Source organism: Perca flavescens, chromosome 16 (assembly GCF_004354835.1).
Source record: "Perca flavescens isolate YP-PL-M2 chromosome 16, PFLA_1.0, whole genome shotgun sequence".
Taxonomy (NCBI): domain Eukaryota; kingdom Metazoa; phylum Chordata; class Actinopteri; order Perciformes; family Percidae; genus Perca; species Perca flavescens.
The window spans coordinates 4,603,030-4,619,934 of record NC_041346.1 but is presented as its reverse complement, the minus strand read 5'-3'; the positions used below and the strand labels follow the sequence as shown (position 1 = coordinate 4,619,934).

The following is a 16,905-nucleotide window of genomic DNA, read 5'->3' as shown; positions in this document are numbered from 1 at the left end:
TTATTTTCAATTCTTGAGGGGGGTTATCTTTGAACTTGCTTCAGGTGTTTGATTCGGCAGTCAAACTAATTAAATTGACGATTAGCAAGTGGACAAATTCTGAATTGTGAAAAGCAGTCTTTGGCTCTGTGCCTAATTGGCTCTGTATATAATATTGGGGATGTCCCGATTGCAAGTATCGGATCAGAGCCAATATGGGCATTTTTTTTAACTGATCAGGGATCGGCATTCACTCTGGTAACCTTACTCTTATCATTTACATCAGCTTGCTGTAACGCGACTCCTAGCGCACATGAAACATAAAAAAAACAGTTATAATATAAACTAAACTTCAAACCACAGAGATTCCGTTAGAAGCTACAAACGTACTGAGAGCTGAACACACAGAAACTTTAAAAAAAAAAAAACGTCTGTTTCTCCTGCACAGGTCCTGCCACCCATCAGTAGATCTCCTTATGTCTGCACCCTTTTATATAGGCTACAGTCTATGGTCGGCACACAGTCTGTGGGCAGCACTTTTTAATTTTTTACCTGATTTATTGGAAAGCAGCAACTGACATAATAAACACACACAACCAGTGGCCGGGTTGGCTCACTGGTAGAGCAGGCACACGTATACTGAGAGGTTTATGCCTTGACGCAGAGGTCCAGGGTTCGAATCTGACCTGTGACAATTTCCTGCATGTCTTCCCCCTCTCACTCCCCTTTCTCACAAATAAAGGTGGAAAAAGCCCCAAAAAATTATCTTAAAAAAAAAAAAAAACACACACACACACAACCAGCCTATATGCAAACAGAAATGATGTGTGTATTTACATATATAGCAGGGAAGTGAGATCCGATCATAAGTGGTCACTGAGGACACAATTGGAGGCATATTCTACAGACAGGTGAAAACACACGCACCTAGAGCTGTCCACTTGTGATCCGATCACTCAGGACAGATGTTAAAACCACGTCAGAAGAGCCTATAAGTTTAGTTTTATCAAAGATTGACTATTAAGCGCAAGAGGCGTCCCTAAGTTTAGTTTTGGTTGTCCAGCGGGGAACTTGAGACGCTTTGTTTATTTTTTGGTTGGGGGTTTCCGGGGCCAAAAAAGCTGATCGGGACATACCTATATAATATGTTTATTAGTTTATATGTTTAAAGACAGTATTTACTAAGAGGTAATAAAAATGCAGAAAGATACAAAAATGAAGCAACTTTGAAGTGACTCTTCCTTCAGTAGTTTTTTTTTCTTTTCAAAGTTAGCTCTGTTGCAGATGTTGTCTTCTACATTGCCATTTTGTGCTCTTCACTTGTTTGTCCTTTATGTCTGTCGATGTCTGTCATGGTCGGCGTCCTGTGTTGAAGTAATTTTTATTTTTTATTTTACCCTCTAGTTGTTTTAGTTACGAAGTAATTTTCAGTAACAGACAATTTGACAAGCATTGTAAAGCTTACATTAACAACAATTTTATTTGACCTTAATGTCAGCCTCATAATGCTTCAGATACAGGTTTATCAATCAAACTTAGTCAAACTGACTTTCATGTCAGCTCTTGTGCAGAATGTAAGTATGAATAGCAATGCTACATGTTAAGTGTGTATCTCAATTTAAGGAGAGTTCTGAACATTTAATCTATAAAATAGGAGCTTGTCCACCTTGTGATTCTCATGTTGTGTCCATGTCCTCTGTGTGTGCTGTCAGAGTAAGCATCAGAAACATCAGGCATTTGAGGCCGAGCTGCACGCCAACGCAGACCGAATCCGTGGGGTCATTGATACCGGCAACACTCTGATCCAGAGAGGAGCCTGTGCCGGCAGCGAGGACGCAGTCAAAGTATATTTTTCATGTATTCAGTTGCATTCACAATATACAGACATGTTTATTGTTGAATATTGGGCATTCAGCAGACACTCAAAGGTGGCTTAACACCAGAATGAGATTTACAGTTAACAATAACAAAGAGAAAGACATAAAAATCCTCTGACCAATCATGTAAGAGCTTGAGAAAGCGTTAACGTTATAGATGGAGAAATGTTCTTAAATTATGGTGAAGAAATGAAAATAACCTCAACCATGACCACAGGTGCGCCTCAACGCTCTGGATGAACAGTGGCAGTTCCTTGTCAACAAATCTGCAGAAAAGAGCCAGAAACTCAAAGAGGCCAACAAGCAGCAGAATTTCAACACAGGCATCAAGGACTTTGACTTTTGGCTCTCTGAGGTGAGAATCTGCATGCATGTGTAAAAACTTTTGAAACACTAATGTATGGAAAAAAAATCTCAAAGTCTGATTTGTTGTTTCTCAGGTGGAAGCTCTTCTTGCCTCTGAAGATTATGGCAAAGATCTGGCCTCAGTCAACAACCTGCTGAAGAAACACCAGTTGCTGGAGGCTGATATTTCTGCCCATGAGGTTAGAGATGGTTTGATTTCTGGTTTCAGGAACCAGCAAAACCGGTTTGATTTGATGCTAACCAGTCAAAAAAGCATTTTATTTTTTTTATTTTTTTAAGATCTTAAAAGATTTATTTTTTCATTTTAAACAACAACAATAGAACAGACAAACACACTTTAACAAGAACAACCCCCCTCTCCCACCCACCACCCTCCGGTCTTGAGGAAAAGAAAGCAAAAACAAACAAAGAAACAAAAACAGAAATCACAGCTTGTCTAGTCGCCCTCCTTTACTTCTTGTGATGCTGAGGTCATTAGGACTGATTATGTGCTGCTGCACCTTTCCATAGGTCTATAGTAGATGATTTGGCTTTGTTAATCCTTGCTGTAGAGAGCTCAAGCATAACTATGTCCAGAAAATACACCAACCACTGTTTATTCATCAAGTAGACTTTATTGTCCCCAAGGAAAAATTATTTGTCATAACACTGTACGTTATTTACAGTACGCTTACAGGGAAACAGAAATACAAACCTAACAGAATGACATGCAGGAAAATACCAGATAACACAAAGTCGCACTGATGTGTTTTATCTGGCTGTTTTGTTTAGGGCTGCTATGGCTGCAGGCACCAGCCTTTTGCCATAGCAAGCTCTCTTGCACCTGTACCTGCACATTTATTTGGGGGATAATGTTAGATTCAGTGTATTAAAGCTTAACTAACTGGTAACTTAGCTCTCTACACTTTCCTGTTGTAGAAGTAGCCTGCCTAAAACTGGTAATAAGGTATTTCAAGCCGACGAAAGAGGTGAGCTGAAAAAGACGAGGCAAAGTGTAAACACCTAAACCAAAGAGGTTATTATAACTTCACTGCAAAAAAAACAAGTCTTTGAGGTGCATTAGGAGTCACTATAGTAGCTAATCCTACACTTAGTGGTAAAATTCAGTGTATCGGTTTGGTTTGATTTCAAACCGGTTTGAAATTTTTTACACCAGCCCAAGCCTACATGAGGTATGTAGGCATTATTACAAATGGCTCTGCATGTGGGTCAGCTGCACCTCCGGTAACACAAGACCTTATTTCAGAACATTTGTCATTTTTAGACTGTTGAAGCAAACCATGTAAATACATCTATAGATTAAGAGTTACAATGAGAACCTCTGACCACCTTCGCGCCTCTCTCCAGGATCGTCTGAAGGATCTGAACGGCCAGGCTGACAGCCTGATGGCCAGCAACGCCTTCGATACCTCACTGGTGAAGGATAAGCGTGATGCCGTCAACAGCCGCTTCGCCAAGATCAAGAGCATGGCTGCCGGTCGCCGGGCCAAACTCAATGAGTCCCACCGCCTGCATCAGTTCTTCAGGGACCTGGATGATGAAGAGTCCTGGATCAAGTAAGAGAGATCCCCTTGGATCATGTAATTATCTGCAAGGGAATCAGAGGGGAGATGGGATGAGACAATCGTATCCTTTTTAGCTGGACAGCAGCAAAGCGGGGCAAGCCTTGTAAATGTAAAAGTCTATGACTTACTGAGTAAGTAAAGAAGTTACACTTGTGTAACTTCTTTACTTACTTTACTTGGCTGTTGGTCTTTCAAAATGGATGGGCACGACAGTGTTTCCGATAGTAACAACATTGTTGCTCGCCACAGCAAAAAAAAAAAAAAATCAAAAGAAAAGAAAATATTCCACATAAATTATCTGATCCACTTCCTTAATACATGCATGATTTTTGTCGCATTTCTTACTGACTTACCCGATTACAAAATCATAATTCAGGCAGTTCATCTTACTAATTACCGGCACAATTTTTAAGAAAATTAGCTTACCAAGAAAAAGAAAAGTAGGCGAGGTAGGTAAACATGGCAGGCATTTAGTTAGCTAAATTGGCTAGATTATATGCCTAATACCTAAACGGATAATGTGTATGTATGTATCTTAAATTAACATGTTAATAGGCACAGTAAGGCTGTGGGTGTGCTAACCTAGCTTGCTAAAAAATAGTTATTACCGTCACTGAAAAATCTGTATATTATGGTAATTCATATAATTATTAAGTGTTTGTTTACTTTGATTGGCCATTTAAGTTTATACTGTAGTTATGCTGGTCTGTTCTGTACACAACACTTTTGCAAGCCTGTCCATCCTGGGAGAGGGATCCCTCTTCAGTTGCTTACCCTGAAGTTTCCACCATTTCATTTAAACGTTTGAAGAACAGAAGGTGTCGTAAGCTGTACAAATTGTAAAGCCCTCAAGGGTGATTTGTGATTTTGGGCTATAATAAAATGTTATTGATTGGAGTTGAGAGCAGGGGAGGAGAACAGGAGATGGCAGGGAAAAGAGAGAGATGACTTCCAAAAACTTCCAAATACAGAAACTCTTGATGCAACCCAAATTGGCCTCAACTTAAACATACACATTTCTGCCCCAATACCAAACAGAGAAAAGAAGTTGCTTGTGAGTTCGGAGGACTACGGACGTGATTTGACAGGAGTACAGAATCTGAGGAAGAAACACAAGAGACTGGAGGCCGAGCTGGGAGCCCATGAGCCGGCCATTCAGGTAAGAGGGTCATCTATTCATTTCAGTTATTTGATAAGGTTTGTGTAATTTAAATAGGCCACAGAGTTTTGCCCTCCAGAAAGCTCAAGACATTTAATCTGGCAAACTGTTTATATGACATTTTTTCAAAGCCATCTCACAAGCCCACTCCTGGATTGATGGCACCCCTTAATTCCTCCATTCTGTAAAAATAATCTGTCTGGCTATCATTGAACTAGTTTGGACCCAGCTTCTTATGTGCTTACCCGTCCCGCTTATGATTGACCAGTCTCCCAGAACAAATAGTTTTGTGCTGAATGGAACCTGGGTCCCTTATCACAGGACCATAGGACATCAAGTAATTGGCCGCCCTCTGTTTTACATTTCCAACAATTTGGTGGGTCTTTTAAACCAAATCTAAACAATCCGAAGAACTGGATCCAAAAATCCCCACTAACGGATGGCAAAGTTGCAAATATCTGAAAAATTCAGACCTAGATTCCTGTATCACATCCTCAAGGATTTCAATATGACACCAAGATAGAGATCCTCCAGTGTGAAAACTGCAATATTTGGAGAATAAAGGTTGGGATATTACAGGGAAAATAAACTCAGAATATATAGAATTTTTTTTTTTAAAGTTGGGAGTATTTGCACACAAAAATTGCCCCTTTCCAACCAATCCCTCCAATAAAGGGGAGATCTACCAATACATAACTTTGGATTTTGCCAAATACTTGAAGTATTTTAGATATGGATCCAGTTCAAACAGCCAGGCCACTTTGGTCCAAGCAACATTTACGTGAGAGATTATCGGATGTGTTTTTGCCTCACCATACAGTTTAACAGACAGGCATTGTAATGGCGATAATGGGGCAAGAACAGATTGCGTGATACAATACAAAGGTGGGGCTCTCTCATGAGGAAGTGACCAGTGGGCCAGATAAGCATTGTAATAATACAACATCTTTGGTAGACCCAAACCTCCTCTATCAATTGGTTTTTGTAATTTATTAAAAAGTAAGTTTTTACCATTCCATATAAATGTCTTTGTTATCCTGTCAAACCATTTAAAATATGTCCTCCAGAGGTGATTTGCTAGGTTTGGACACAAAAAGTAATTTCATCCACATAAAGCATAAGTTGCACTACCCCTTCTACCATAATACCTGGGAAATTAGTCTCTCCCTTATGGCTGCTACCAAAGGCTCTCTGGCTAAACAAAACAACAAAGCGGACAGAGGTGAGCTCTGTCTTGTTCCCCTTCCAAGAGCAAAATATTCAGAAATTAACCCGTTAGTTTCAACCGCAGCCGGTTATAAAGCACCTTAATCCACTTTATAAAAATGCCCATACATTTCTAAAATTTTGAACATTCAACCATATCAATGCCTTTTCGGCATCGAGGGAAATAGCAGCTATTGTCTGTCAGCTACAGACCATGAAATAGTTTTAACGTCCATCTGCATTAGGGAAATTGGGCGGTAATTCATGCAGTCTCCTGGGTCTTTACCTTTCTTAGGAACCAAAGTTCTCAAAGCCTGCCTAAAAGTTAGTGGCAGTGTGCCCTTCTCCAGTGCCTCTCTATATACCAATAACAGAAGTGGAGCCAGTTCAGTTGCTTCTTAAAATCTCCATTGGCCGGTAACTTGTTAGTTTCCGATATTTTCGGCATCCCCAATGTTTCTCGTCCTGGCTGAGCACAAATGTCTCTGGTAAGTATCTTTTTAAAGGATAAATTTAGAAGTACACTACACGTAGCTCACTTTTTGCCTGACTGGGTCACGTGACACCAAGAGACTTTTTTTAAATCAGTACATGGAATGGGTACAGGAAGGACTTCCCTGGGTGCTGCATTCTGACTCGGTGGTGAAAAGGCAAGGCAGAGACTGTTTTCTCAGACACCTGAGGAAATTCCCTGTATCCCCTCAAATACTCCTGACAGGGAACATTACTGCCTGGTATGGAAACGGCACCAAACAGGACCGCAAAACCCTGCAGAGAGTGGTTTGATCGGCTGAACATACAATAGCCTAAATTATATTAACAGCAGGCGTTGCAAGAAAAAGTCTAGGAGAATCATTAAAGATCCAAACTATCCGGGTAACCGCCTTCCCTATTCCCATTTTGAGAAACGTATTCCTTCACAATCAGAGCTCCATATAAAATATACAAAAATGCTGATGTACTGTATTTCCAGCCCATATGTCATTTATAATAATACATTCCCTGTGTAAGATAAAGTAAATGATGCCACAATAGCAATAAAAGTTGCATTATTCTGACTCATAACAGACCTGGTCTTGAACCTGAACTGGTGTTTGATTTTTGCATTTGGTCCACATTCTGACTTTCTCAATATACTGAGAAATGTTCTGAAAATTATTGTAGCTTTGCTATGCAGTGATCAGAGCTTTGTTCTGTATTCTTGCAGTCGGTGCTGGACACTGGGAAGAAGCTGTCTGATGACAACACCATCGGCCAGGAGGAGATTCAGCAGAGGCTCGCCCAGTTTGTCGACCACTGGAAGGAACTCAAAGACCTATCTGGAGCAAGGTAAGCCTGCTAAGGTACACGCTTGCCTAGGACAACGTACACACAGATAGAAATAGGTGTGTAAATGTGTGGAATCTGTGTGTGTTTGATCCCAGGGGACAGAGGCTGGAGGAGTCGCTGGAGTACCAGCAGTTTGTGGCGAATGTGGAAGAGGAAGAAGCTTGGATTAATGAGAAGTTGAATCTAGTGGGAAGCGAGGACTATGGAGATACACTGGCTGCTGTGCAGGTGCTTTTCTGTCACAGACCTCACATCTGGTTACATACCATCAAATAAGTGTTTTTTTTTTTTAACTGTAATAATGTAAGTGATGATGAGTTTTACTGTATGTCAAGAAAACCTTTTCTTTTTAACAGGGCTTGCTGAAAAAGCATGAAGCATTTGAGACTGACTTCACCGTCCACAGGGACAGAGTCAACGATGTGTGTACTAACGGAGAAGAGCTTATCAAGAAGGTACTGACTATATAGCAATCAAGAGAAAATAGACTTTTTTTAAAGCAGTGAAATAATCATTGTTTTGTGAAGTATGACTACAGAAACAAAGGTTTCTCAAGATATTGTTGTGTGTTTCCAACAGAACAACCATCATGTTGACAACATCAGTGCCAAGATGTCGGCTCTGCGAGGCAAAGTGTCTGAGCTGGAGAGGGCAGCAGCTCAGAGGAAGGCTAAGCTGGATGAAAACTCTGCCTTCCTGCAGTTCAACTGGAAGGCTGACGTGGTGGAGTCCTGGATCGGTACGAACACTTTAGGACATCGGTCTTCCTTTTTCCAAAACAAGTGATTTTTATTGGTGTTTTTAAATACTGGATGTACTTTGTGTATTATCCACAATAACAAAGCTTCAATCCTCCACGCACCTAACACCAGGGTTTTCCCTACCATTATAAGGCTTAGGTGCAGCTAGAGCTGCAAAGATTAATCGATTAGTTGTAAACTCTTAAATTAATTGCCAACTATTTTGATAGTCGGTTTGAGTAATTTTTTAAGAACAAAAGTAAAAATTCTTTGATTCCAGCTTGTTAAATGTGAATATGTTCTAGTTTCTTCTCTCCTCTGTAACAGTAAACTGAATATCTTAAGTTGTGGACAAAACAAGACATTTGAGGATGTCATCTTGGGCTTTTGAGAAACACTGATCCACATTTTCACCATATTCTGACATTTTAGAGACCAAACCACTCAAAAGTCAACAGATTAATCGACTATGAAAATAATCACCCAAGTCGTTTTGAGAACCACCTAAGCTGAATAAATGTCAAATCAATGTGAGCAAAACTAAACTTAACTCAACACAAAACAAAAACAGTCCTGTTGTCAAAAAATACTACGGTTTCTTTTTAGCCTTAGCCAGAAGAAGAAAATGCTGTTTATCATACTATAAAGGCAGGAATCTTGGTCAGTCTGGTCCGAAAAACGTCAAATGCAGCACACTGACGAGCCTATGGGTGACTGGCATGCGCAAAAGACGTCACATGCAGCTCGCTGAGGTTCAGAATTAAATATGGAGGCCACTGTGTACTATTGTTTGACATACTTTTGCGTGAATAAACTAGGGCTGCCCCCTGAACGCAACACTTCAGTATTAAACTGTGAATAAAGTGAATGTACAATAAAGGTTCAAAACTGAGCCACTGCTGTTGGTGGCAGGGCTCAGGGATTCACACCTCTCAGTTAAGCATGTTGTCCGCAGCAGGCAACTGGTGATTAACACGCCTATTTAGAAAATAATATCTCCGCTGTGTATTTCCCAGTTTCTGACTGCTGGATATTCTAACTTTACAATCAAACTCTTCTTAACTTCCTTCAACGAGCATGAGTGGTGTCATCATCCTGCTGTTGCAACTTAATTTTGTAAATTTGCCATACTAATAACGTTACCGCCGGCAAAATATCTCTTCTAATTAAAGGTGTAATATGTACAGTATACTGACAGCTAGCGTTTTAAATGGTTACTGCATTCCAAATTCAAAACACTGGAGAGAGTTGTCTCCCCCGGTCCCTCCTCAGACTCAAAGTTCACAGGGCTTGCTAGGTTGAGAACACTGAACCCAATGTCCCACAATGTCAATGTTGGCTAGATGCTAGTCTTACATTGCCAGAATCACTCCACAGTGCAGCAAAGTAGCTAGATGTTGACGGTCATTAAATCCTGTGCTCTCACAGACCTCTGTACCCGGCTGACAGTCACCTTCTATCCGCTAAACGTAACAACTACTGCTAAAAAGTGTATTTATTCCAAATATGAAGCCTGACCTAATTGTAACTGTATTCAGTTGGATTTGGCCGGACTTGTATGTGTGGACTTAAGCCTGGCTTTATCTCCATCATTTCTGAACCTGTTTGTGTGGTTTGTGTTAAGGTGAGAAAGAAAACAGCCTGAAGACTGATGACTATGGCAGAGACCTGTCCTCTGTCCAGACTCTGCTCACCAAGCAGGTACTCCATCTTCCAAAACAGTATTCTCCTTTTTCCTCTGTACCGTGTTACTCTTTCCGTTGACATTGTTTTCTGTCTGCAGGAGACTTTTGATGCTGGTCTCCAGGCTTTCCAGCAAGAGGGCATCACCAACATTACAGCTCTCAAGGACCAGCTGCTGGCAGCCAAACACGTCCAATCAAAAGCCATTGAAGCTCGTCACGCTGCCTTGATGAAGCGCTGGAACCAGCTGCTGTCCAACTCAGCTGCTCGCAAAAAGAAGCTTCTGGAGGCTCAAGAGCACTTCAGAAAGGTAAAGAGGCCAGAAGAGCATCCTGTGTTGAAGGGGTGGTCTCTGAACATTTTTGTGCACACCTCCAAAGATAAACTTAAAACCTCTCAAATGATATTGTCCAAAATCAAAGCTTGAACACAGTAGAAAGCATTTTACCACACCTAAGATAGTAAATTGGACTTAAATTATCAGTATGATTAAAAATCATATCTTCTCGACAGGTTGAGGACTTGTTCCTGACATTTGCCAAGAAGGCATCAGCCTTCAACAGCTGGTTTGAGAATGCAGAGGAGGATCTAACAGACCCGGTTAGGTGCAACTCTCTGGAGGAGATCCGGGCACTGCGTGAAGCCCATGAAGCCTTCCGCTCCTCGCTAAGCTCAGCTCAGGCCGACTTTAACCAGCTGGCTGAGCTGGACCAGCAGATCAAGAGCTACCAGGTGGTGTCCAACCCCTACACCTGGTTCACCATGGAGGCCCTGGAGGAGACCTGGAGAAACCTGCAGAAGATCATCAAGGTCTCCACATCAAATACATATATGCATTCATGCACGCACACACACATTCACAGATACAACCTGCTGATATTTTCATTCACTTTCTCCTCTAAGCCTAAGTCATCTCTCTATCTCCAGCCAACATACCTGTGCTTCATCACAATTAAGCACATACATATAATTTATACTTAGCATTGCTGCAGACCATTTATACTTACTTCAGGGATGCACCAAGCTGACTTTTTTTTCACCCAATACTGATTCCAATACTCAGAGTATCTGCCATACCGACAACAGATCTGATACCAGTGCTTTTTTTCTTTTTTTTGCGAATTTGGAAATCTGTTCAACACTGTGATAAAAAGTAATCAGAGTGAACTCTTTGTCCTGTGTGTGTCCACAGGACAGCAGGGGCTTCACTCATAGAAATAAAACTGTCCTATTTAAAAGAATAAATAAATAAAAGTGCTAAAAATGTACTTTTAGAAAAACTATATCAATTCATTGGTTTATTAATATTAGCTAATCTGGAATGTCTTTGCCAACACTTATGGTTTCACACTGTCTTTACTTTATTAAATTATATTTAACATAATTAGACATACAATGTATTGACAACCATTTCTAGAAATAATTTGAAGGAAATAACGAATAAAAATAATAAAGCCTACTATACTTGTGAGAAAGTATCTATAGATCAGTCCCAGACCTGACCTGTAATCAAATGCATACTCATACAGTTTAAAGTGTTTTCTTCATTGATGTGCCGCGGACTATCTTTTTATGGAGCGTTCATCCACATCTTTATCTTTATCTTTTTATTTGTTCAGTTCGGCCATCATTCAAAGTAACCCGGAAACCCGGCTATACAGATGTTAAATAGGGCACACCTGAAATTAAACAAATTTACAGTAATCCCTTAACTGCAAACTAACTGTATAGATTAATAAAAAGGTACAGGCAAAGAGTCATGTCAAATTTATTTATTAAGCACATTTAAAAACAACCCACATTAACCAAAGTGCCTGTACAGACCAGAGCAGGTAGCTAAATCACAAAAATAGAACACAAACCCACTTTACGCACAGCTTATGAGCACAAATAAACCGCTCATAGGCATGCCAAACAGAGATCAGCCATATCAGGAGGATTCAAACACTTGCGAGTAAAAATGTTTTGAGACTGGATTTACAAGAGTCAATGGAGGGGGCAGATCTGATAGGGAGGGGAATGCTGTTCCACAGTAAACACAACTTAATTGGTTAATTTGATACAAAGATTATTGAAGAGTTGCGATTGGTTTAAATTAAACACTAATGCATTTAATTAAATGTATACATGATTTAAAGTAAATGAACGTTGCAATGGTCCTGTAGTTTTAATGGCTAAGTTGTCATTATTTGTAATATTTATATTTCCATTAGTTGAAAATAATTTTCAGTGCATTTTACCTTATGGTGTCTGTTTCTTTATGACTGTAAATGTGAGTGTAGGAGCGAGAGCTGGAGCTGCAGAAGGAGCAGAGGAGGCAGGAGGAAAATGACAAGTTGCGTCAGGAGTTTGCGCAGCACGCAAACGCTTTCCACCAGTGGCTGCAGGAGACCAGGTAGAGGATGTTTCCCTTACAGCTGACACTTTATAGTGCTGGGCTGACATTTTTACAGTGTGACACAGATGCCAGCTCTGCTTTCATATAATTAAAAATGTACATTTCAATTTAGGTGCTCAGCATGAATGTTGTTTTTAATGATAACAATCTGTAGCTCCACACACAATGTTTCACTCACTGCTGTTGACTTACATCAACAACTTACTAGGTTTCACATACTTACCTGTGTGAAGGTACTTTCTTCAGCTTTTGTCTTTTGTAAAGTCACTGAATAAGCTTAGCACAAAACAGGTTTGTTTTTTTAACTGGCAAAGTGTTTGGTCTCTTTTACGAACATCACATTAGAACATATCTCTAAGCCATGTCATCAAACACATTAACCACTGTCCACACCTGGTGTTTACCGTGTAATGTTTTCAGGTTTTTTGCAGTGAGCACTGTCATTGCCTCATGTTAACGTGTAATTGTTTCTCTCCATCCCTCCCCTTTCTTTTCCCTTCTTCTTGGCTGCTTCCTCGCTGGTGCTTGGGATTGCTGTTCTAATCAGGACATATCTTCTGGATGGGTTAATATAACTTTTCTCTTTATTTTTATGTTTGTGTTATGAGTGTTGAGAGTAAATTCTACATCTCAAAGGTGGCCCTGTCTAAAAACATTCTTCCTTGATGTAAAAAAAAAAGTAATTCTGGAATATTCCCTGTTTTTTTGCTCTATTTTGTTGTCTGATGTTTAATCTCTGGTCCTCCTCCCTCCCCCATTCTATCTTTTAAATAGCATAGCCTATCGACGAGTTATCTGTGTCTATCAGTACCAAGTTTCTGATGATCTTTCTGGAAGGTCAACCTTTTTTTTGAGCCTTGCTCTATTTTCTTTTGTTTTTTCTGACCCACGCAGTGCCCTCAGGATTGCTTGACCTCATGCACTTCAGTCTAAAAACATGAAGTATATTCCTGCTGTAATAACATTCACCTAGTCCTCAAACTCATAGTACCAGGCTGCAGTCAGCACTACTTTCAACCACTGGACTGACTGACTAGTTGTCACCTTGTTTACTGTGTGTAATTCAGGGATGGAAACTGAACTATTAGCTTCCACTGTACATATTCATGAACTATGGAATGATCCACTTCAGTTTCCAGTCCTGTGTGCAGTAGCCCTAACTTGCATGGTTACCCAAACCAGTAGGTATTTGGCATGAATGCAGCTCCACTCTGTGCTAGTAAAGACAGCAGGTCCACTTTTAAATGTGACGGAAATCATTTTGTCCCAATAGTGGCATGATAAATTATAAACCTAATTTATTTTCAAACACGCAATGTAATTATAGTTCATAAAGGTTTCTCTGGGAATGCTGGTTGTAGTAGACAATGCAAGTCTTCCTAATAACTCGTGTGTCAGAGTGAGTGCAATGGTTTCATCAGACTATGCTGCTTCTTTTCTAATATCAGTTTCTGTTGGTGTCAGGTCGTGTATGGTGGAAGAATCTGGTACCCTGGAGTCCCAGCTGGAGGCCACCAAGGTAATTATCACTCACTGTTGCATGTTGACACTTGGACACAGATCAAGACCTTTGTGTACTGAATTCTGAGGTAGAGATGTAATGTTTTCCACCCTCTGAGAATGTACAAGCATTCCTGTTTCATCTCTGTAATATACCAACCTAGGTACTTTTTCACATCTGAAGAGTTGGTCGTAAGAGGGCTTCAACAAGTTGGAATGCCCAAAAACGGGGCGAAAGGGCTTGCAACATTAGCTGCCCCCATATATGGCTGAGACGCTGCTACTTGTATCTTTGAGAACTGAGTAGGCCTACAATATTTTCTCTTGTAAAGACTGGTCAACAATGGACAAGTGCTCTTTTCCACAATTGATCAATTTATTAATTCACCATCTCAAACCCCATCAGATTTGCTAATCCACCATCTCAAACCCCATCATATAGCTGTCTACTATAAAATGTGAACTACATTCAACAAACTAAACTAATTACTGACATCAGACAGAACATTTGTGCCCTTAAAATCCAGAATTTAGCCTACCCTCTAGTTCTCCAGGAATATTACTTGTGCTATGTCTCACTTTGACCCTCTAGACCTTAAAAAAATAGACAATATTGTTGGACAGTAATTAAAAATGCGGCTCCACATGTTTTAACCGGAATTAAAAAGCATAAGCACATTACACCTTCACTACACAATCCTCATACCACAGGTAGTGTGTGTGTATGCACATTTGTATACTCTGCACTGTGTGCATGTGCACTTGTTTTATTATGTTATTTGTATGTAAAACATATTGGCCCTCATTTATCAACCTAATGTAGAAACCAGCGCAGATATGAGCGCAGAAATCCTCTTACAGTAGGCTTCACGTGTGATTCATTAAACGTTCGTATCGCACCAATCAGAGCGTAAGAATGGTCGCACATTGATAAATGCAGCGGCTGTAAACAATCGTAATTTAAATATCATGCCCCAATATATTCTCGGTTTTGAGGCCTTGCCCCTACAACATGGCGAGACGTAATCTGGCTAAGAATTTTCAGAGGTGGAGATTGAAACCCTGATATCTCGGGTTCATTTGCACTACTGTGTGTACTCTTTGGCAGCCTGAAAACTGGTATTAAAGGCTGTAGAAAGAATGTGGAATGGAAAGAGATCACTGATGCAGTCAACAGTGTTGCCGTAGTAGCCTAAATCGGACTCCAGCCTACATGTAGTGTACCTACTATATTTAAATAAACAAACCATAGCAGAGTTTATGCAGTGTCTTTTATTTTACTCGTATTTTTTTCATGAATCAGAGCCAGGCAACCGTGAGCTGTGAGGGAGAGCGCGAGTCATCCGCCCCTTGTGCTGGACCACCACCCCGACCCTGTCTCCTGACAGCAGAGGGGCTGGAAAAACATGCCGAAATATGTCGGTCAATGGCAGAAATAAATCATTCACTTGTGGCCATGAACGACACTTTAAAAGATAAACGAAAACCTGAAGAATAAATAAAAATGTTGTGCATCGTCATGTTTGCTGTATTGAATATAATTGCCAAACCTACTATACCTTTTTAAAAGCTGGACACTGCTTTTTGGGCATCGGGTCATCTGGCTCCATAACTACATTTATAGCACCCTGTTTTCCTGCGCGATGTTGTGCAGAACCCCACAGGCTAAAACAACGTTGCAGACTTTTCCTGGTGTATATAGTAGGGTCCCCCAGATGCAAGACAGAGCCATCTGCCCTTAATCAATCCGATGGAGCGCTCCACCGTGGCCCGTGTGTGTACCTGTGCACTGTTGTACCGGCGCATAGAGGTCTTCTAAAAGAGCCAGATCTGCCATTGCCGATAAGTGATCAACTGATGACTTCTCCTTCTCCTGTTAAACTGATTATATGCTGCACCACAAGTCCACACTGACTCGAAAACTTGACGTGAGATTTGATCGTAGCCTGCGCTCACATCCGTATTGATAAATGCAAAGCTTTGCATGGAAATGACCGTATGCCGGTTTTACACTTGTTTGTCATACGTTCGTTTCGTAAATGAGGGCCATTGTGTTGCATTTTACTATGTATGAAATGTGCTAAGTTGACTTGCCTCGGTCGATGATTTTGTGAACGTATTCTACGGCACTGGTTCTTTTCTATGCGGACATCAATAAATTGTTAGTGCATGTTTGTGTGTGTAGCGTAAGCACCAGGAGATACGGGCCATGCGCAGCCAGCTGAAGAAGATTGAAGACCTTGGTGCAGCTATGGAGGAAGCGCTGATCTTGGACAACAAGTACACAGAGCACAGCACAGTGGGCCTGGCCCAGCAGTGGGACCAACTGGACCAACTGGGAATGAGGATGCAGCATAACCTGGAGCAACAGATACAGGCCAGGTATACACCAACACAGTATAATAGTTACTTTGTCACTGGAATTTAGACACAATTTAGGTACAATGTAAGAGAAGTGTTGATGCTTCTTTGAGCTCATGTTCCTCGCTTTTTCTCTTTTTAGGAACACCACTGGAGTGACAGAGGAGGCCCTGAAGGAGTTCAGCATGATGTTCAAGTAAGTGGCTTTGACCTGACTTCATATATTTATATGTCTGTTGGTCTGATGAAATCACATTCTGATCTACACCGGTTTTTTTGCAGGCACTTTGACAAGGAAAAGTCTGGCCGTCTGAACCACCAGGAGTTCAAGTCATGTCTGCGCTCGCTAGGCTATGACCTGCCTATGGTGGAAGAAGGCGAACCTGATCCTGAGTTTGAGGCCATACTCGACACTGTGGATCCCAACAGGTCTGTCACATGTTTTGTTTTTTTTCTTTCACAAATTACATTGATAGGGATGTAAACTGCAGTATAGTATTGAACACACTGTTGTATTTGCTGCCTAACTTTGAGAAATCTGTTTGCAGGGATGGCAACGTGTCGTTGCAGGAGTACATGGCGTTTATGATCAGCCGCGAGACGGAGAACGTCAAGTCCAGTGAGGAGATAGAGAGCGCTTTCCGAGCTCTCAGCACAGAGAACAAACCCTATGTCACTAAAGAAGAGCTCTACCAGGTCAGATGTGTTCCCTTTTCACTCTGTGGATTCAGTTTGAGTGTCA

The 16,905-nt window shown here is 40.8% G+C and overlaps 1 protein-coding gene across 3 annotated transcripts in view; it reads left to right on the top strand.

Annotated features, from left to right (window-relative positions):
- Positions 1–16,905, top strand: part of sptan1 (spectrin alpha, non-erythrocytic 1) — a 61,417-nt gene that overhangs the window by 44,050 nt on the left and 462 nt on the right. For all 3 annotated transcript variants that reach the window (XM_028601470.1, XM_028601469.1, XM_028601468.1), the window contains 19 exons: positions 1,692–1,823; positions 2,074–2,211; positions 2,297–2,401; positions 3,570–3,778; positions 4,826–4,946; positions 7,360–7,481; positions 7,577–7,709; positions 7,838–7,936; positions 8,061–8,220; positions 9,846–9,922; positions 10,005–10,214; positions 10,418–10,714; positions 12,187–12,299; positions 12,850–12,867; positions 13,767–13,821; positions 15,988–16,184; positions 16,306–16,359; positions 16,446–16,592; positions 16,712–16,859. In XM_028601470.1, coding sequence (XP_028457271.1) covers positions 1,692–1,823; positions 2,074–2,211; positions 2,297–2,401; positions 3,570–3,778; positions 4,826–4,946; positions 7,360–7,481; positions 7,577–7,709; positions 7,838–7,936; positions 8,061–8,220; positions 9,846–9,922; positions 10,005–10,214; positions 10,418–10,714; positions 12,187–12,299; positions 12,850–12,867; positions 13,767–13,821; positions 15,988–16,184; positions 16,306–16,359; positions 16,446–16,592; positions 16,712–16,859 — 2,535 coding nt within the window. The remainder of the gene's footprint in view (positions 1–1,691; positions 1,824–2,073; positions 2,212–2,296; positions 2,402–3,569; positions 3,779–4,825; positions 4,947–7,359; positions 7,482–7,576; positions 7,710–7,837; positions 7,937–8,060; positions 8,221–9,845; positions 9,923–10,004; positions 10,215–10,417; positions 10,715–12,186; positions 12,300–12,849; positions 12,868–13,766; positions 13,822–15,987; positions 16,185–16,305; positions 16,360–16,445; positions 16,593–16,711; positions 16,860–16,905) is intronic.